The sequence below is a fragment of the Mchenga conophoros genome, linkage group LG6, assembly GCF_057382185.1.
Source record: "Mchenga conophoros isolate Kocher_MC1m ecotype Shallow Benthic linkage group LG6, M_conophoros_male_GT1.1, whole genome shotgun sequence".
Classification (NCBI taxonomy): domain Eukaryota; kingdom Metazoa; phylum Chordata; class Actinopteri; order Cichliformes; family Cichlidae; genus Mchenga; species Mchenga conophoros.
Genome location: NC_140531.1, coordinates 20,356,042 through 20,377,668, shown reverse-complemented (window position 1 = coordinate 20,377,668; position 21,627 = coordinate 20,356,042). Strand labels below are relative to the sequence as shown.

The following is a 21,627-nucleotide window of genomic DNA, read 5'->3' as shown; positions in this document are numbered from 1 at the left end:
GAGCGGCGCAGAGGAGCATGAGATGGATGAGGAAGCAGGGAAAGAGAGAGAGCAATTAGCATAGATGCAATTCTGGCACAGTCCTCTGACTTGATATTTGACCTTCTGCGCGAGTCTTGCCAAATATGGCCCGAGAAGCACAGACGGACCATATGGCAAAGTGCTGCTGGAGGCTGAGTGCAGTGTGACTCCAAACCTCCGTATGCTAATGGGCGAATGTAATTACAGTGCAGTATTCCTGTAGGATGTATATTTTACGAGCCCTCCATAGGAGTGGATTTTCTGAGAGACGGGCCAGGCCTCAGTGGCTTCAGGAAATAAACAACAGAAAAACGCCTTTCTTTTATCAAACTGCGAAGGAGCCATTGAGTGGACAGCGAAATGGAACAGGCCCACCGCTCCCGAGGCGGCACAGCGATGTGTCTCTTTACGAGGAAGTCAGTGTATGTTGATGAAAATGAAAAACGCCCACAGTCAAACAGGTAAATCGAAGGAGAGTTTGCGGAACTTGAGACTGCGGCTCTCCTCTGAAAGCTCCCCAGTCAGCGATGTCACGGCAGATGTTTTCAATCAGCTGCCAACGGCAAAACACCTGCTGAGCCAGTGACGTCGCTGACGGAGGCTCGACTGGAAGCGCAGGATGCTTCAAACGATGCAAACCAGAGATGGTAGTGAAGCAAAGAAACTCTGATTTCGCCCTTTAAATCTTGAGATGTTAGTCAACTTTGGATACAGAAACAGAACTCAAGCACTTCCTTCATTCTCACAAGATATGTGAGAATGAAGGAAGCAATGTGAAGTGCACAGTGGAGAATTTACATTTTTTTTCCGTGCCTTCTTTTGAAACGGGCAGTTAGAAACAGCTGTGAAATATGGTAAGAGAGATACAACTTGAGTTTTCTTTAAGTGGGTGTTCAGCCTTAAGTTTAATGGAATCACATGCCTTCAATAATTAATAAATATCTTTGGATGTACTAGTATCCATAGCTTATATAAACATAGAGGATCTAAGGTTTTGATACACTATTTGATAGTGTATGAAAATCAAATAACTACCTTGACTTTTAAAGGATAAGCCAGCTGTAAATGACAATTTATGTCTTTTTTGCTAATAGTTCTACTTTTTTTTAAAATTGGTATAACAAGGACATGTTTAAATTTACCGTATATGTTTGTAAATGTTCATATACAGTATTTATTGTGTTTTAAAAATACAATCGCAAATGTTCAACTCATTTCACCTGTTTTTCCCTTTAAAATGTCCTCCTGCCAATCAATGGCAAAACAACAGATGGGAAGTGTTGAATTTCAATATTTACCAAAACGTCAATCTCTCCCTAGCCTTAAGAGAGTGGCTGGATGTGCTTCTGCTGCTCTGCTCACGAGCTTCTCATGCTACACCTTGTGAGTAGACGTATCTCTAAAATCACACGAGACGCAGTACGAAAACTTCAGTGTCAAAAACTGCGGATTGGTGGCATTTTTAAATATTCAAATAGTGGTTGTGCTATTTAAAAAAACTGAACTGTTTGACGATTCTTGTTTCCAGTGACTGCTTTTCCATCATTTTGTCCTCATATATCGACAAATATTTTCAATATTTGTCACAATCCAATGTTTGATTTAAGTTTTTTTCATTATTTTGAGCAGTATATAGCTATCTGTTAGTGTTCACGCTCAATGACCACTTCATTAGGTACACCTGTTCAGCTGCTCATTAACACAAATATATAGTTAGCCAATCACATGGCAGCAACTCAGTGCATTTAGCCATGTTGACATGGTCAAGATGACTTTCTGAAGGTCAAACTGAGCAACAAGATGAAGAAATGTGGTACGGCTGTTTGGGCCAGATGGGCTGGTGTGAATATTTCAGAATCTGCTGATCTTCAGGGATTTTTCCATACAAACATTTCAAAGGGTTACAGAAAATGGGCCAATCAAGAGAAAATATCCAGTGAACGGCAGTTCTCAGACTGAAAATACCTTGTTGATGCCAGAACACACAGGTGAATGGCCAGACTGCTTCAAGCTGAAGCCACTGGTAACTCAAATAACTATTTGTTACAGCTGAGGTATGCAGAAGAGCATTTATGAACGCACAACCCATCAAAACTTAAAAAAAGAGCACACCTGGGGTCACTCCTGTGCAAAAATATGGATGATAGGGTCTGAATCTGCACCCCTTAAGACCAGAGTGTACCCATCTTCTAATGGCTGTTTTCAACGCGCTGTGTCAAGAAGCTCAAATGATCACAAACTAGTTTCTTGAACATGACAATAGGTTCACTTTACTCAAATGACCTCCACAGTCACCTCTGTTGGATCTCAATCCAACAGAGCACCTTTGTGATTTGGTGGAACAGCAGATTTGGATCATGGATGTACAGCCAACAAATCTGCAGCAACTGCGATGCAATTATTTCTTGTTGAATCCATGCTACGAGGAATTAAGATATTTCTGGTAGTAATGCACTTAGAAGTTATTTGATGACAACTATTAAACAATAAAAAGAGTTCAGACCATTAAAACATGCAAAGTGTGTTGAAATTAGATGCTGATATGGTCATGAAAGTGTTGCATGGCATCAACAAAGCAATGAATCAAAATGGGGCCCAGTGCTGATGTAACCATGTAAAGCTAGCATGCCCCAACCAGGCATAATCATTTGAGAGCAGCGTGCTTGGTGGTGTTGGGCGTGAGCTTTGAAGAACAGTGAAAAATTTACATCACTCTCAAGAACTTTATTTGATGGCTTGATGCTCAAACACATATCCTGATCCCATTTCTGCACGATATCAAGATTTCATACTTGATGATAAATTTGGTGAAAAAATTGGTGAATCAGTTTTGTGTAAATGCACAGTGGCCCAGTAGTTAGCAATGTTCGTCACATAAAGAAGAGTTTGGATTTGATAGTAAAAAAGATGGATGTAGATGTCGTGATGTCACACACTTTTTTGTGAAGTTCTGGTTTGAAGCCTTGAGAAAAGTATTTTCACCATCACCATCTTGGCTTTTTGTGTACTGACTTGTCAATCGCAAGTTCGTAGACAGTGAACATATGCTAGATATGTCTAACCCTAACACTTTCCCGAGGGAAATTGGGCAGCATTAACCCAATTTCCCTCCTGATGAATATAGTATTATCACTCAATCAATTAATCATGATCTTTCTGAGACTTATAACCAAAATTTACCAAATAAACCTAATGTTTTATATAGTTTGACCTGAAATAGGTGAGCCCATAACAGGAAAGCATTTACAGAGGTCATGTCAGAAAAAAAAATTTCCAACAAACTTGTATAAACTGGAAGCCTTTGCAACCACAGCTATTGCCATCTGATGGCCTTTAAAATGAATGCAGATTTAAGGAACCTCTGCTTTGGTCTCACTTTTCAAACCAAGAGGCAATGTTTATCGTTTATGCTGGTTTGAATCTTCTTACAGTCCAAAGACAGGCAGGCCACATTAACTGGTGATTCTAAATTGGTGTAGATGTGATGAGAGAATAGTTGTCTTTGTGGTAGCTCTGCTGGTGACCTGCCCAGTGTGTAACACACATCTTACCTAATTTCAGCTGGGATGGGCCCCATCCCTACAGGCATATCAAGAAGGATAGGATAAAACAGCATGGTAAGGAGTGAAGAATATAGATGGATGGAGACAGAGCAGTTTCAGCACCAGATTCTTTCAACCTCGATCTCTGAAGGAACAACACAGGAGGCGCTGCTCTCAGACTCTTTACTTAATCTGATTAGATCAGGCCGACACGTACTGAACCGGACTAAACACACCACACTGTACGACATATATTTGCACACCTACCAGCACCTTATACCTGTTAATATTTCAGAAACACTGGTGTTAATACTTGTGTCTTTTTATGTTTATACATTTATCTCTTCGTTTTATACAGTTGCTTTGTTGTCTGTTGTGTATATGTGGCTATGACAACTTAATTTCCCTCTGGGATTAATAAAGTTTCTCTGATCAGATCTGTTACTTTAAATGATGGTTAGATATATCCATACTTTTTCATTTCAATTCTTCAATAAGTGCTAGCTTGTGCTAGTTCAGTATTTTCTTCATTCAGACGTCAGCATCGTAGAATATGCAGAATAAGGAAGACGGGCAAAAACTCAGCCTTCAAGCCAAAAATTTAGGTTTGGTATTCTGACGTTGTCCAGTAGCACCTGTTCCATTGCTAAAACGTCTCACGCTACATCACAGAATACATCACACACAATGGACTCATGCTGTGTGAGAGATATCTAGGGCAAAACGGGAGCAACTTTATGCTGCTGAAATATTTCTCAGATGCTGTGCCTCTTCCCTTCATCGTGCATTGAAAATCCATGCCCACACAGACGGAGGCTAAGCCAGCCCTCTGAGAAAAACTCCGCGCAAAAAACGAGGGCTCACCTTAAGGTCAGAGGCTGCATCCGTAGCCAGGATCAACTTCCCGCAGCTATGTATGCTAGCTTCCATTTCAATTAGCTTTACCTTAGCACCCTCGCCCAAGTAAGCCAATTTCATACAGGGCTCCAACAAAGCTAACTCCTGTCTGTGAGCATACCCCTATATATGAGACAGTGAACAGGCTTTCAGGTGCTGCTGAGATTTCAGGAAAACAAAACAAAGAGATGCAGCGGAGAGGTCAATTGAGCTCCAAGACAGGAAATCAGGGCAGTGTGAGAAGCGAGAAGGGCAGGCGCTGAAGGATGGGAGCGGGGGAGGAGGAGAAGATGAACAGGACACGCGTTTTGAGTGTGCGGATACCTGAGGGATCTGGTATGGAAATCCCCAATTTCTCAGCCAAGTTGCAGCCCTTTGAACAGCGAAAGACGTCAGCTAGCACGACGAGAAGCCATGTGGGTGTAACGAAGCGAGGGCTAAGCGAGGCAACATGCTGCCAGTTCTCTGAAATGTTAAATTGAAATGCAAAGTAGGAGCAGGCCTTCTTGTTTTGAGCAGATTTCACAGCATCTGTGTGGGAGCCCTTAAACTTAGAAGGTCCATACGCAGAGCTCTGCATATTTACAGCAAATCAACATAATATTTAGGTTAGGATTAGAAAATACAGACAGCTGAAGATGAATCTTTAATTTTGCTCAGGTAACTGGGAGTCAAATCAATCTGTTCATCAAATTCAGCAAGTAAAAATACATTTCACTTCAGTAAATCAGATTTTTTTTTTAATAATCAGTTGTCGTAAGTAAAATGTACTGCTTATACTTGTAATGTGCTGCTCATGCCTTTTTTTGCTTTTTCTTTTTACACATTTTTAAGCAAGATGTTGGCACCGAGCGAACGTAACTAGTACAGCTTCAAAAAAGTCAACACATGAAAAGTTACTGTTATTTTAAAATGTGTCCAAAAACCAACAAGAGGTGATCAAAGGATTTGAAGTGAATAGTAAAGAAAGTTCCTTTTGCTTTGTCTGTGGAAAATTTCAGGTTGACATTAGTGCGAACTGATCTGCATTAGAAATATCCAGACGACAACAACAACAACAGCCACAAAAATGTGTGTATTAGTTTGAAATTTTTTCAGATTAAAGAACTGTGACAGCAGAGCTTTGGAACGGCTTTGATTCGTGCCTCCTCCAAACAAAAGTGAATGAGGAAAAAAAACAAAACAAGGTAAGATAATTTCAAATGGTGATCATAGCACGCATGAAGGCCTGCTATTACAAAAAAACCAGGGAACAGTGGTAAGAAGCAAACCCAGCGATGTACTTCTTCTCCATTCAGTCACGTTATTGCTTGTGAAAAAGCTAGAAAGCAGAAAACAAGCTTCGGTTTGGCGTGTTCAACCAACCACAGACAAAGGGGTTGCATTTCTGTGGTTGTTCCCTCTACATAACTGTATGCAGGACATTTACATTTGTTTAAAACCTTCCTCCTCATTACAGCTGAAAGAACCAATCCAATCCTTAATGCACAGGTTTGCACAATGCATGCTTGAGATTTGGGAGTTGAACCATACCCATCACAGGATTCTCTGCGTGGGCTCGCATAATTCCAACTTAAGAAGTCACACGCCACAAAGGTTGGAAACCGCTGCACTGCTGCATTTATATATACTGCTGAAAAAAAAAACAGCGAGGCTGCATGTATAAGAAGACTTAATTTGGTTTAATTGAATTTAGCTGAGACACACATACAATAAAAGTTTGATGGTCTCTGCATGTGGAGAAAACCTCCCTTCTGAGGATTAAAGTCATCTAGTTAAGAGTCCAATGACTAATATTCCACCTGAAGCAAACTAAAATGAGGAATTATATAAGGAAGCTTTAGTTAAAACTGGATTTGTGAAAGTTGACAAAGATAAAAACAAGGCAGATATCATTAGTGGGCAGGTAATAAGTCAGGGCTAATCCAAGCACACTCCCACCGGCTTAGTCATCCCAGCTCCGTGCTGATCAGACGGTGCAACTGGTCACAGTTTGTCAAAATGCAGCTTGCACTCTGAGCAGATTGAAATCATTTCTCTACTCAACACCACGCCACAGACAGATCTTTTAAGGAGTGACACAAAACCGTCAACAGCTCAATGGTTTATCAGTCATGGAGGACAAAGGGGCTCAGCAGTAAAAAAAAATATCCACCTGATGTCATCAGCAAGTGCATCATAAATCCTATCCTTTGCCTGGGGACTAGAAACTGACTTCACACCTCTGTGACACTCTCTAACCCCAGGGTTTCTGACAGGGAAAAAAACTTGAAATATCTTTCTGGGCACGGTGTCAGATGCTCGGCATGAAATATTCATAATCTGAGAGCAGAGCCACAATAGAGGAGGTGGCAGCATGCTCGGATTTGACTTGCAGAAACTGAGATGCTTAAACCACATTGACCGATTTCTCCCATCACAAGTTGTCACTCACAAATTCACTTTCACGTCAGTTTTTCTCGGATGAATGGCACAAGGCCATCTGTCATTTGATGCCTTTTAACTTATACGCATAAACACTTTAGTGCATCTGTCCAGCTGCATTGCTTTTTTTTTTTTAACATCCTGGATCCTTATGCTTTAAGCCATACAGCTATACTTGTATAACCTGGACATTCTCAGGTTTGTGTTTTCGGTAGAGAAATCATAAAAGACAAACTCAGCAAACCAAAATGTGAATGTGTCTCAAAACCCCCCACTTACAATTAAACTCAAATACTTCATATTTTTGGATGCGGTTTAAGTTTTGTATACGTCATAAATGTTTACATAAAAAATTTATACGTCATAAATTTTTTTGACGTATAAATTTTTTTAATCTAACAGTGTTAATTAAATAACACTGTTATAAATAAAAGGCGCCGCAGAGCATGAAAAGGTAGCAGTAGCTGGATATGTTATGATACCAGAAATTTAGTAACTCGTTAGAGTTACGACATTCTTGATACCCAATTTGATACAATTTACTTTATTAGCTCCTTTATTAAAAAGTAATTTTAAATTACTAACGTGGTGGTGGCAAAATGTTAACATCAGAGTTTGCTGACAGGACACAAATGGAAATATTACGATGACTGCCAAATAACCTACTAATATCACCGGGGGAATAATCACAGAAAGTGTAAAAGTTGGACGTATTTACTGCCACTCAGTGTTTTTGTGTGTCACCACTTTGAGGTGAACGTTTACACCAAAACGAGTAACTGAGCCCAAAAACTCGGGAAAAGCACCAGAAATCTGGTTTGCAACCACAACTATTTCCATCTGGTGGCCTTCATATAGAAATGCGGGTTCAAGGCACTTCCATGTTAGCGTTAGCATTTAAATAATGTTAGCCATTGGAAATATTTTAGCCTATGGAACATAGCTAATTTAGCTGTACGGTGACAAATGCACTGCAACTTAATAAAACACTAGCAACTAGAAAAAATGCTTTAAACGCACACAAAGCACAGCAGAAGATAAATAAAACAAAACGTTTTTTTTTTAAAATGCCACAAAATCTCACATAAAAACAAATTAAATAAATATATAACTCACACAAGACAAGGGAAGTATTTTATGTGGATACAGTAAGGCGATGGACCATCTACGAAGTTTCAAGCTAACAATAAACGGCTAATACCAAATTTTTATATACAATATCGTATGAATCGTGTTTCTGTCATATTAGTGTCTCCTCAGAAACACTTCTGTTGTGTTTCGTGTGCTTTTGCTGCATTAGAATTTTGGTACTAAAAGGTAAATACCATGCAGTTTCAGTTCTGGTCACATCCGTAGTAGTAGTGCTTCCATTTCTGGAAGTATAGGCCAAATGAGATGGGCATTGTAGAAGAGATCCTTTAAGAAATTTCTTATATGATTTGTTTGACATATAAAGACGCCTTAATGCCCACTCACATCCTGGGCCATCTGACCTCAGGACATGATAGGTTGGGGTTAGGTTTCACAGTGAGCTCACCCGAAACCTTGGCTGATTGTTACCTACACTCATTTTCACACCTTGGCTCGTGTAGAGGATCATTAGGGGGTCCATTGTCCCTCTTGGGGGGACACTCCCACAGGCTTAAAGCTGGGACTCTCCACCATTTGACCCTAGAACTGAAGAAGCTTCTCGGATGAAACGTCCTCAAGCAACTAAAAGAAGTCCGGATGCTTTTGTTTCCAGGCTCCTTAGACGACATTTAAGTGAATTCATATCACTTTCCTTCTTGTCTGTTTACACAGAAAGCATCTGTACTCCAGATGAAATAATTCTTTGCAGGATCTTCATTCACTGGCCTACAAACAAAAACCCCTTGATATCAGGATGGCAACCAAAGCCACGGTGGTAATTAATAAAGGCTGCCTCTTAGTGTCTTATGCCTTTGATGCCAGGAAAGTCAAAATGTTTGATCTACCATGTGTTAGCCATGCTGGACAGATGATAGAACCAAGCCATTTACTGGTTTAAAGATGGCAGTTTATTTTGCATGGATCAGGCCATTGAGGAGTCATTTTTCCTACACGGTCGCTTGTCTTTAGTTTTTGTACCAGGGTAACGTGGTCAATAGCTTTAGTATTTAAATTGTCTACTCTATCCTGAGGAAATGAAGGAACGTTGTATTTGGAATGACAGTGCAGCGTATTCAGAGGGATGATGAACGGATCACAGGGAAGAGATGAAATGGTTAAAGGTTTAGGATGTGAACAGAGCTGATTCACTGACATGTTCTATGAAACCCAAACAAACTGGACAGCCATAGGGCTCATGTCTGTGTTATTGTCACTTTATATTAAAGTATTAAATAACAATTTTATCATAGCTGATGTTTAGCGATAGCCACTAGATACAGGGACACATACAAGGTAAGCTTACAAGCCTGAGTCTCAGTTAGTGAAAACTGTGTAACAGTATATTCAGTTATGAATAAAGTTTGAGATTTATGGAAACTCAATGCTGTTTTCCTCTATAATACATTTTCATACAAATTCTGACACAAAATTCTTGAAAGCGTCTGGTTTTCTGGAGCTTTGTGCAACTGTGCCAACTACATATAAACTTTAACACCTCTTTGTTACAGCACACTTCTTCTCATACACGACAGTTACATGGCGTGTCTGCGATACTTACTCGTGCATCCTGCACCCACAGGACTGAACAAGTTCCTCATTTATTCTGCAGACTTTCTGTGTCAACAAAAGACAGGTAACGGGTCATGTGATGATGATTAATGCAACTCAAAGAGTGCTTTTATGCTTCAGGCCTACTCTTGTGCATGTTATATCTGACTATGCTGATTGGGTTTGAGCCAAAACACAGTTAACCTGTATCTCAACACTACTTTTTTACACACACAACTTTTACTAGCATATCTGACTGATCAGCACCACACAAAATTGTACACTTAAAATACAGCATGATGCCTCTTTCTGAAAAAGAATGAGATTTTATATGAAGCTGGTTATAAGAAGAAAGTAACCGTGATCAATGCGACATGCTAGACATCTCACACTGAAATCTCCTGAATGAGTCCTTCATCTGATTCAAGCAAAGCTCCACTGGCTTTTTTTTATTGTGGCGGTGCCACATAATTTTACAATGTCACAGGCTACCATCATCACCTATGTCCTTGCCATCATTTTATATATGTCTGTAAAGTCACAGTGGATAACAGCGGATTGAATCAACCTTTCAACTTGTCAGTGCTGCAGCTCTTTCAGCCTCAAAAAAAAAGAAAAAAAAGTGAAGGGACAGGTTTAGGCTACTCTGCTGCAAGAAGGTCTTTGGTCATAAAAGTCATAAAGACTTTTTTTGCAGAAATATTAGATCTTTATTCCTTCTGCACACATCCTCAATTTCAGAATCAGAATCAGAATCAGAATCAGAATGGGGTTTATTGCCAAATGTTGAGCAGGTTTACAACATTAGGAAATTGCTGCGGTGCTTCAGTGCAAACATGCTGTCATAAATAGCACTTAAATAGACATGGAAAAAAATAAAAGTAGGGATAAGAATTAAAAGTGCTACGTGGAAAGATATGTGCATGAGATATACATGAGATATATACATGAGAATAAGAATTAAGAGTGCTACGTTGAAAGATATATACATGAGTGCAGGTGGTGATCAGTGCCAAACATAGAATGATGCAGTGACACAGCGTAGGGTCATGTGTTAGTGGCGGGTACAGTCATATGGTTATTGTTCATGTGTCCAACAGCAGAGGGGAAGAAACTGTTCTTATGGCGAGAGGTTCTGGTGCGAATGGACCGGAGCCTCCTGCCTGAGGGGAGCAGGTCAAACAGACTGTGTCCAGGGTGAGAAGGGTCAGCTGAGATCCGAGCTGCACGCCGCAATGTCCTGGAGGTGTACAGGTCCTGCAAAGATGGGAGTCTGCAGCCAATCACCTTCTCAGCAGAGCGCACAACACGCTGCAGTCTCTGTTTGTCCCTGATAGTGGCTCCAGCGTACCACACGGTGATGGAGGAGGTGAGGATGGACTCGATTATTGCAGTGTAGAATTGCATCATCGTCCGTGTTGGCAGGTTGAATTTCTTCAGCTGCCTCAGGAAGTACATCCTCTGCTGGGCTTTCTTGATGACGGAGGTGATGGTGGGCTCCCACTTCAGGTCCTGGGTGATGGTGGTACCCAGGAAGCGGAATGAGTCCACAGAGGTGATGGGGGTGTCAGTCAGGATGATGGGGGGGAGTGGGGCTGTGTGCTTCCTGAAGTCCACAATAATCTCCACTGTCTTCTGGGCATTCAGCACCAGGTTGTTGTGGCTGCACCAGGACACCAGACGTTCAACCTCCCTCCTGTAGGCAGACTCGTCCCCGTCCGAGATGAGTCCAATAACGGTGGTGTCATCTGCAAACTTGATTAGCTTGACAGACTGGTGGGTGGAGGTGCAGCAGTTGGTGTACAGGGAGAAGAGCAGCAATTGTTTAAATTGCTAGCTTTGACTTAGATTTATTTCAAGGTGCTTAATTTGGATTTAAATGACAAAAAGGTCAAAGTCAGTATGAAACCGTGACATTGGCCAGAACTGCACTACGACTGAAATGTTTAATGAATGAAATAAAATGAAGAGTATAGGCGAGTGATTAAAGTGATTAAATGTGGTGAGGTTTGTTTTTTGTCAGAAGGTAGCCACTAAGTTAGAACTTCTGTTCCAGTCCACAAATGATCATTTTCCTGTGTAGTTCACTCTCCTTATAAGGACAATGTAATAATACAGCTACCTATTACATGTTTGATATAACCACAAAGAAGCTGGTTATAGGTATTGAGGAATAGCTCACTGGAACAGAGGAACAGCATGTCTAATCATTCATTTTATCCACTGAATCAGGGCATTATGCAAAAAAAAAAGAAGAAAAAAGTCAAGAACACGGCATCATAATAACACGTTGTTGCTCTCTGCTCAGTGAAGTCCCCTGATGCAATTACTGAAGACTTTTTCTCTCACACTTTTTGGTACACGCTCTCAGTAATGACGAGATACCTTTTAACTTCTCAGCTAGAGTCATCATCAATAATGTATTCTCATCTGTTTAAAATTTAAAGTGCCACACATTAACGTCCTCCAGCACCTGCTCTTTCACGCTGTCCACCCTCTGCTGAGCCGCTGTTTTACCCCCATCCTCGTCTCCCTCTCTCTCTCTCTTTCTCTCGCTCTCCTCTCACTATAATAAAGACAATGACAACGACTTCTCTTTTACCGCCGAACTAGGGATGTTAAATCAAGCAGGGGCAGAGGAGGCGACAGACCACATAATGTAAGGGCATCGTCCGGATGCCTCCAATTACGCTTTGGCCTTAATTGGTGACAGTGGCAGCGGCGATGAATTCTTTAACAGTCTTGTGCGGTTGTGCCTTTCCGCGCGCAGCGAAGACCTGAGGAGGACAGCTACTCTCTGCAAATGGAAGCTGACAGAAAAGCCACATGGCACAACCAATCTTGGGGAAAAAGGGCATGACAATGACTAAAGGGGCCCGGGCTCTTAAGTAGCTGAGGGTACCTTGCAGGAAAGATGTGTATAATTAAGCGGTCTGCGTTGTGGTTCAGATGGCAAAATCCCATTGTCTTGACAGGAGCTTACTGTTGCCCTTTAGGTGGAGATGCGCAGCAGCGTACGGTCTCATTTTTCCTTCCCTTTTTTTTCTTTCGCACCCCCCCCCCCTTAGACCTCTGCGACCAAATTAATCTGCAGTTTTAAAGCTTGAATAAATCCAGTAAGTTAGAGATCTGCAGATCTAAAGGCTGCGCGTCCCTCGGGCTTTTTCTTTCTATGCTTTTTTTTTTTTTTTAAATTTCATTCCCTCCTTTCCTTTGCCCATGGAGATTGACTGGAAGCACTCGGTGTTATCTCCAGGGAGGCAAAGGTTGGTGGGAGGGGGGTGAAGGCCACAGATTTGTCCTTATCTATTCTGAGCACACCTAAAACAAATTAGACCTGGCTACCGTTGCTTATTTGGCTCCCGCACTCTCATTAAGGGGCTGAATCCAAGCTATTTTACTCAAGGTCCTGCTTCCTACCATTTCGGGCCTTGTCTTTTATCACAATAGTAAAGGTTTCCAGGCAGCCATGCCACCTTTTCATCTCACCCATTTCATGTAGTCGTATCAACACAGCACAAAGAACAGAAGGAGGGAGGGAGCGAGGGAGCGAGCGAACATCTCTGTACGCTGGGATGCTGTTTTCCTGCACATGACTTGATGCTGCCCTTTGACATTTGTTAATTGAAAGAGGAATCTGTTCAGCGGGACTTGGCTTTGTCCTTTCCTGCTTTTTTTTCTCCAGTGTTATGTTGCTATTAAAATAGCAGCCTCTCAGGATGTTATTTCAAGTAGATTTCTTTGTCATTACTATTTTATTAATGTAAAAAACAAAACCTACAGAAGCACTCTTTAAGTAAAATTGTTCCTGCCGGTATATTTCCTGCTTCACAATAAGCTGAACTTCCATTTGGAATTAAAAGGAAGTTTCTGTTGAATTATATATTTGCAGAAGGCATGGTAGGCATTAAATCACCGATTTACAGTCTTTAATAGTGAGAGTCATCGGGAAAAAAACATACATTATAAATGCAGTGTCAACAATTATGTAAAATTCAACAGCTGAATTTGTAGCATAGCTAGAATATCTCGCAGGAACTGGTCAGGATGGTCAGGATTCAGCCTGGATTGCTTCACCGTCTAGTGCCATGCTATGTATAATAAAATCTATGACAACTGAACTGATAAATTATAAAGTGTAAGGACAGAGTCCAAAGATTTCTCAGAAAAATAAATGTTTTAAAGCTTTTCTGAGACACATTCAGTTCACACGCAGAATTGTTTATGAACATCCACATGATCGTGAACAGAAGCACCAACGATTCCCAATAAACTGAATGTATTTAGATCTTTGAACCACTTGTTGTACGCCACCTTAGAGATAATATTTCTCAAACATGGGCTCAGTGCTCTGACATAAACCCGAAGGGTTAAAATAAATGGAAAGCAAACAGAAAACACCAAAATATACACAACATATGTGTAAACATAATATTCTAGTAGTAAGTAATATAAGATGTGATTTTGGCCTTTATTTGACACCCGCGCCTCTGCAGCACCTTTGGTTTGGGTTGACAGTCTAAGCAGGTGAGTCATAGCAGCATCCTGGTAACATAATGGTAATTTTGAGAACTATTAGCAGAAAGATGAGGCTATGTTCACCACAAGGCCAAACGCTGTATTTGGGGGGGTGGGGAGTAAGCATAACTACAAAGAGTGAAATTGATACATACGTATACATTTTTACGTACTTTAATTGTTTTGTTCGGTGCAGCACAGTTTGTACTGTATCTTCACTGGCAAACATTAAGAAATTTAAAATAAGACTATGCAGAAATAAGAGCTGGAGTGAGGCAGACAGGTGAGGTAAACAGAGGTGAAGATGCAGCTTACCCTCATACAAGTATAGCATTTGAAAGTTAATGAAGGACCTCTGAGCCATCTGAGCTAAAGCTATGCAAAGGTAACTGCTCAGGAAATGTTAGGTTAGATGAGATTCCTCTGCCAGACTAATCCATCCTGGAGCCTGAGAGCAGCACAGAGACGGAGCAGACAGAGAGCAGAATCTGCTGCAGAACAGCACAGCGGTGACAGAGGGCAATTCTCTAGGGCCTTGCATTAGCGCGCTAAATTAAAGGGGGTATTAGATTAAATTGGCTCTCCGATTTCAGGGGTGTGAGTAAAATTCTGATTTGCATTTCCACCGCTGCTTAAGATATAATTAGTTCAGGGTGATTCCCATGTGGAAAACACTGACAGCCAAATCTAACTGGCTGCCAGTAGCTTATCGTCTCTTCCAAGGCAAAAGGTAGACTTGGCTCATGTTCAGTGTGTGCGTTTGTGACTGCGTAGTTAGATGCTAGATTGTGTGTGCGTGTGTGTTTGCGTACATCTTGTGTGTGCGAGAGAAAAAGAGGAAGAAGAAGGAAAGGTGACACGCAGAGTGCAACTACGTGTTACAACATGTGATGCTGCGCATATTGCGTGCACCATTTGACTCCTCACACTTTTTAATAAAATCCCAACGAACCCCGAGCGTCGTCAACAAGGCGAAAAGACACCCACTCAGTGCCAACGTACATAAAACTGCACAACTTCACACCTCTGAGATGCCTTTAAATGCAAGCCCATTTACACTGCAGAAGGCGCACCTGTAATTACAGTTCCAGAGTCAAAAATAACAATTAGCGCTGGAGAAGTCCATACTAGGAATTACTGAACTAAGAGAAAAAGCTTTTAAATCCAAGTTAGGATTTGTTTGGGGGGCTTCACACCCTCGGTAATTCTAACCTTCTTTGCAAATGGATGTTTTCCAAAAAGTGATGCTACCCATGGATTATGAGCTCGGGCCCAGCTTCCTGGACACCTGTTTGGAACACCTGTTAGTACATCATCTATAGAGTCAGCATCCGATGAGCTTCAGACTGACACCTCGGCAATATCCACATCCAGCTCATACTCAATAACCTCCTTAATGGCCCATTTAATTAAACTCTTAAACCTTAATTTTTTTGCCCCTTAATAGCAGAGTCTTGTACACTGTATGACAAGTCATGCGTGCAGTATGATCCCACTACTGTTTTCTAAATCTAAGCTTCAGCATGTTTTAAGAGAAACATCCAAACCTGACACATTTGATTCTGCATGACGCCACCAAACATTTAAAAATATTTAAAATGCAAGCCTCGAAAGTCTCTTTGCTAAACAGTCGCTTTTTATATTTGTAATGTCTGTCCTTTAAAATCATTGTCTTTATCCCCACTGTGACAATATTTCTACTTGCCTGAGAGCAAACCATCTCAGTTCATAGACACCCACTATTGTTATGGATGTATTTATTTATTTATTGAAATCTTGATTTCTCTTCCAAAAAGGTTGAAATCCTCCCACTTCACTGAGAGATTCGTTCACCCTGTTTTCTAAAAGAAAACGGTGAGAAAGGGTGAATGCACAAACATGCACTTCGTACACATGCCATGCAATAAATTTATAACTTCTGAAATAATGCAGAATTTAAACAATAAACTTTGATGGTGTGCCTTCAGAGCTTGCGTGTAACAGCTGATCATTTTAAGGGATTAAGTTGAGTAAAACAGACATGTAGATTACTGTGTCGTTGACCAAGAAGCAAAGCTTTGGAGGTTCTGGACTGGAGAAATTGATTACAAGGTGCTAATGTTGCCAGGCTGTGACTGAATTGATGGAAAATCTCTATGTGGCAAACAAAAGTGACATTAATGATAAATAACAAAACGTTACATCACAGACTTGGGCATTGGTGGAGTCAACATTGTATTACTGAACACGTGTGAGAACCAAACAAGAATCAGACAAACGGATGTCTTGACTTGACTTCAGATTTAGCAAAGCATACATCCATATATGGTGTTTTTCCTCAAAGATTAGGTAATATTTCAGAATTAACCTTGTTATCCTCCCTGTGTAATCTCCTGATTAGAGAACAAATTATCTGGCACTCGGGCTGCATTTGGTGGAAACTCATCCAGGCGCATGTTAAGTCATAACCTCAGGATAATCAGAACCATATTTGCAACTCAACATTCGTATTCCGCCTTTGCACCTGATAATCAAATGTCAGCAGGTAAATAGATCAATTAAAACAAATCTTTAAAAACAATTCAGCCCTGTGTCCTAATGAAGCCTCTTGCTAGCTCTCAGTTAAGCCGATTCCTAATATGTTTTTCCCTTTCCTAAGTGGACCAGATTATTATTATTTTTTTATGCATCATGCCCCAGACTGATGCATAATTGCCCATAATGGCGTACATATAATGTAAAATGACTTTATCTCCACCCCACTGTGATATGCACAATCAATTCATACAGGATAAGTGTGAAGGGATCCGTCTGGGTGCTTTATTCCCCTCCCCAAATAAAACTTGGGGGATGTTTTGAGAAACGCCATCAGCAGCTCTGCCATCACTCTCGCCATCTCTTGGTGGTCGGAGGCTGAGGCTTTGTGAGATATTGATTCTCCCCATCCAGAGACGGTTTCCATAATTGGTTAAAATGACCGGGTGCAGAGAGATGGCTCTCTGCTGAAAACCATTTCCCAGCCCTGCTTGGAGCTGAGCCAAGCTCGGGGTTGTTCGGATGCGTTCCAGCCCCAGCCTGACTGGCAGCAATTAGGGGTGTCTGAGCCAAGCTCAGCTTGCGCTCCGCACAAACACCCCTAATTACTGCCAATTAGGCTAGGCGGGTAGGCAGATTTGAGAAACCGGGGGGATGTTCAGGCATGGGTGGGCATGGAAACAATTTTCAAGGGCTTAGAACGTGACTGGATGAAAAGGTTAATGCTTTGGAGTGCAAGGGGATAATAACAAAAGAAGGGGAAGCAGAGCCCCGGTTCTCACCTCCAGCGATGAGCCTGGCTTCTTTTTCAGCTCCTCACATTTCCTAAATTTGCAGATCTGGTGGCCCGTTTTGCGGTTCCGACAACTGCTGCAGACACCACAGTTGATTAGCCGCCTGCAGGGTGCACAGACCCCACACCGTTTCCTTTTCTTCTTTGCTGGGTTTCCACTGGATGCTGAGGAATTATTCTGTGGGCAGTCTGCCAGATTGGCAATTTGAAACGCACTGTCTGTAACGGCTGCTGAGGCTGCGGGGGAGTGAAGGGCTGTCATGACGATGACCCCGGGAGGTAATGAGATGCCCCCTAAAGCCGGAATAGCGGAAAAAGTTCCAACGCGTTCTGGGAGATTCATTATCTCTGCTTCAGCAGCGCCGCATTTCAGCTTGTTCATGCATTCTCCTGCTAAAGGTCTGCAGTGTTCGGGGGATAAGGTAGAGAGGAAATTATTATTTGCCATTTGCAGCGTCTCTGGCGGCACGCCAGGCTTCCCCGGCCTCTGGGAGTCATTTCTATGCATGCTGGTCCTATTAGGGTTTATTGCCGCTGATTTCCTTCCCCAGAGCATGGCGTTATCACAGTTCCAAGGGGACATACCAATTCTAGCACTGGGAAAAATGGGCGTCGTGATGCGGGCAATCTTAGCAGTCTGTGGAAATGCCCCATTGGTTTTATAAAAGTTTGCAAAAGACCTGTACCTTTCCATTTCTGCATTATAATCCAAAAGCTGACTTAATCCACCATCCTGAAGATTATCCTTTTGTAGCAGAGACACATCTGCATTCTGTCCATTTTCAATGCAAAGTGCATTGTTTATGTTAGACATGGCTGAGGAACGCTAGTCAGTGTTTAGGAGAAGAGATTGAGGTTACAGCGGCCTTCGTCAAAGTGAAGCTGGTTACGAACAACGAGTTACCATCCTGGTTTGTCTCCTCCAGAGCTAAAAAGAAAAAGAAAACAAAACAAATGAGAAGAAAACAACAGTTACACACGAAAGAGACAAATACTTTCATCCTGATCACTTTCCACTTCTCAATTTCAACTTTTCTCTGAAAAAGAGAGGCTGATATTGTGAAGAATCCTCTGGCACAGTGTTTATACTCTGACAGTATAATCACAAAAAGTCATCAAGTGACAATAACGTGATGGCTGTGACAGACCAACATGTCATTATTATTATTGAGAGAAAAAATTTTGCATGTTTATTTTAAAAGATTCTCTTGCCAGGGTCTTCTTACTTATTTTCAAGAAAACTCAATCTGCTGCTTCACAGAATAAACACAAACATCTGGATATGCAGTAGTGCATTTAATAAAAACGTGAAAATTTAAATATTCTATCCAAAATCATATTATTTTGGGAAAGTTAGAAGAGAGCCTCATGTCATGTGAAGACGTGCACAAAATTCCTGCAGGAGGTTCTTAAAAATAATCTGGCTTGGATGTGAGGATTTACAGAGTTAAACATTTTCAAATCTCTTGATTTTCGCCTGTAGTAACCGTAATTGCAAAGCTGGCCCATCCCTGTAAACAAGACTCTGACCAGCCTGAGCAGCAAGTGGTATTCATTCATGGCCAGCTCGATTACATTTACTCTGTGACAGCGCTCAGTGATAGCCACTGGTGAATTTCCAACCAGATCATGGACCAGACCAACTACAGTGTCAGCTGCCTCAGGACGGGACGCATGCATGTGTGTGTGTGTTTGTGGGGGGTGCGGGTGCTCCATTTCCTCTCTCACTCTCTCTCTCCCCCAGTCTGTCTGGATTTGGTTTCCACAGATAAAAGCCCATTAGACACATCTCCCCTACTTCCATTACCTTTTTCTGGGCTTTCTCTCTTAATTGCCAAAGCTGATCCATTGCTAGAACACTAAAGCATTTCAAATCACTTCCATGGTGCTACCCAGCAGCTGTCTTGAAAAGAATGAATTATAAATATGCACACACAGAACAAGAGGTATCACACTGGGTGGCATTATCAAAGTCCTCAATATACTAAAGTGTATCCACTACTAAACATGCCCAAAGAGTCAAGCATTTGTCCCGTTAACCTGACACCAGATTATCAGGAGAATAAAATCTAAATAATGTTCCATACGGTTTTATATAGATATATTTTTTTCTCTCTTTCCAGCAATTCTTGAGGTCTCGGTACACTTTACACTTTTAATTTTCACAAAGCAAATGTGAGAAGACGAGTTTTCTCCACCATAGTCTCCAAATCTGGAAGTTCAATGTCAGTGTGGCATCTGAAACAACCGCCAGCCACCCGTAAACAAAACCTCCTTGGCTTAATGATCAGCCCTCCTCAGGGTCATTATTACTTAATCAATTCACCCCTGGAGCGAAATACGCAGCCCAAAGGCAATCAAGTCACGGACATTGATTTTCAGCCTGTAAACAAAGTTTAGAGAGACAGAAATGTTCAATACTCGAAGCTGGAGAGACAGAGAGAGAAAGAGGGGGAGAGGAGAAAGATAACCAGAGAAAGGTGGAGAGTGCGAAAGGGAGACCGAAGAAAGAAAAGTAAATAAATAAATAAACAAAACACGTCCGGTGATCAGCAGCTGTACCTCTGCTGTGCTGCACAATGATGCCATTAATTACACCCAGCCTGGTCTGAGCTAGACATCCAGATCAAAGGTCATGCATAGATAATCCGGAGAGGGAGTGCGGTGTAACAGTGCGAATAAAAGCCCCATAAAAATAATCTGACACTGGCCGGATCACTTGGCAGCCACACGGACACAAATCGGGACAGCAAAACGGGAGGGTAAAACACATGCAACCGGACGCCAAAATAAGGATGGACAAACACTCGGAGCGAGAGGGAAAGCTTGAGAGAGAGAGAGCGAGAGAGAGAGAAGAAGGGAGAGAGGGAGAGAGCATCACCTACCAGGTTCCTGTTGAGAAGAGCTCCTAAGATGCTACCAGCCGGAGACCGTGTAACGGCACATCACTGCGAAGGGATACGCGGGGGGGAAATAATGCAAAGACGCGAGAAGACGCACAGACATAGGCTGCCGGAGGAGAACAGGGAGACTGTGTGTGTGTGTGTGTGTGTATGTATGTGTGTGTGCTGAGAACGCTCAAAACAAAAGGATCATTTTTATCGACTTTCTGGACACGCTAGGGGGGGGGAAGGTTGAAAAGTGCATAAATAAGCCAAAAGGTGTCGGACGAAAAAGAGAGAGAAGGGGGAAGCGGAAATCGCAGAGGTGGTTAGGTGTTTCCTCTCTTCTTGATCCGGAGGCTGTATTGTGTGTGTCTGCCTGGTCTCAGTTCAGCCCGTGTCTCCTGTCGCTGTGTGTGGCTGATTGGTGCTGAGGTGAGGAAGCAGGGATGTGGACACCTACTGATCATTGGCTGGAAATTACTATAGAAACACTCGGGAGGTGGGAGGGATGGATGGCTCAGGGCGCCCTACAGGGAGAAAATATCTACGGCAAATTTCTGCGTCTTCAACCCTCGTGGTGTCCTCTTTCACCCCTTTATTTTGACAAAAATATTTTTAATATACTTCTTTAATAATGTCACATTTAGAGGGGGGACGCGTCTTTTAATAAGAGTTGGGGTAACTTGTCAAATTAATTTGAAATGAGCTGAGCTGTGATTAAGATAAAATGCCTCCACCAACCCTCCCCCCGTCCATCGACCGCCATAATTACCAAGACCTCGAGGATTCATCACATTGTAAGTCCTGCCTGCTCACCACCCATGCCTACACACTTCCCGTTGACAAAAGGATCTTGCCTGGCACATTTTACACCATGAGTCCCAGTGTGTGGCAGTCCCGTCCGATCAGGTTATGATGGGACCTTCACCTTTTTAATCCCATTCTTGGTTTTACGGTACTTTGCATTATAGAGAAAAAACAAATACAATACACAATGTTTGTCTTTACTGTTTCAATAAAACAGAAGGTGAATAAGATATAAACTTATCACCAAAAATTAGGAAATTTGTGTTTGGTTGATTTTTTGTAAGGAAAATGCATTTGTGAGTTACGCTCATGACAAACTCGCCAGATCATCTCTGCCAGTACTAAACAGCTTATTTTGCTATCGACTTTTGTTTTATTTTATTGGATTGGATGATTGAAGTCTGAAGAAACAGAAGCATATTAGGAATTTAACAATTTATTCATTTAACAAGCAGGAGCCTCAGCAGCATGTGGAAGAACCGTACACAGCCTGGCTCCTCCTCCCCATACTGGTCACCAGCTTGGTCACACACTGCTGTTGGATGAC

At 41.7% G+C, this 21,627-nt stretch overlaps 1 protein-coding gene across 4 annotated transcripts in view; it reads right to left on the bottom strand.

Annotated features, from left to right (window-relative positions):
- cxxc4 (CXXC finger 4) overlaps positions 1–21,627 on the bottom strand; it is a 43,614-nt gene that overhangs the window by 8,828 nt on the left and 13,159 nt on the right. For 2 of the 4 annotated variants that reach the window (XR_014892717.1, XM_085276702.1), the window contains exons 1-2: positions 20,274–20,669; positions 17,378–18,316 (exon numbers count right to left, since the gene is read on the bottom strand). The exons of 1 other annotated variant lie outside the window; for it this stretch is intronic. Coding sequence is in view for 2 of the 3 variants with exons in the window: in XM_085276702.1 (XP_085132828.1) it covers positions 17,378–18,202 (825 nt within the window). In the remaining variant the exon portion in view is untranslated. Of the gene's footprint in view, positions 1–17,377; positions 18,317–19,950; positions 20,149–20,273; positions 20,670–21,627 lie in introns of those variants that run through there. One more of the 4 variants, XM_085276703.1, reaches the window with a different exon arrangement.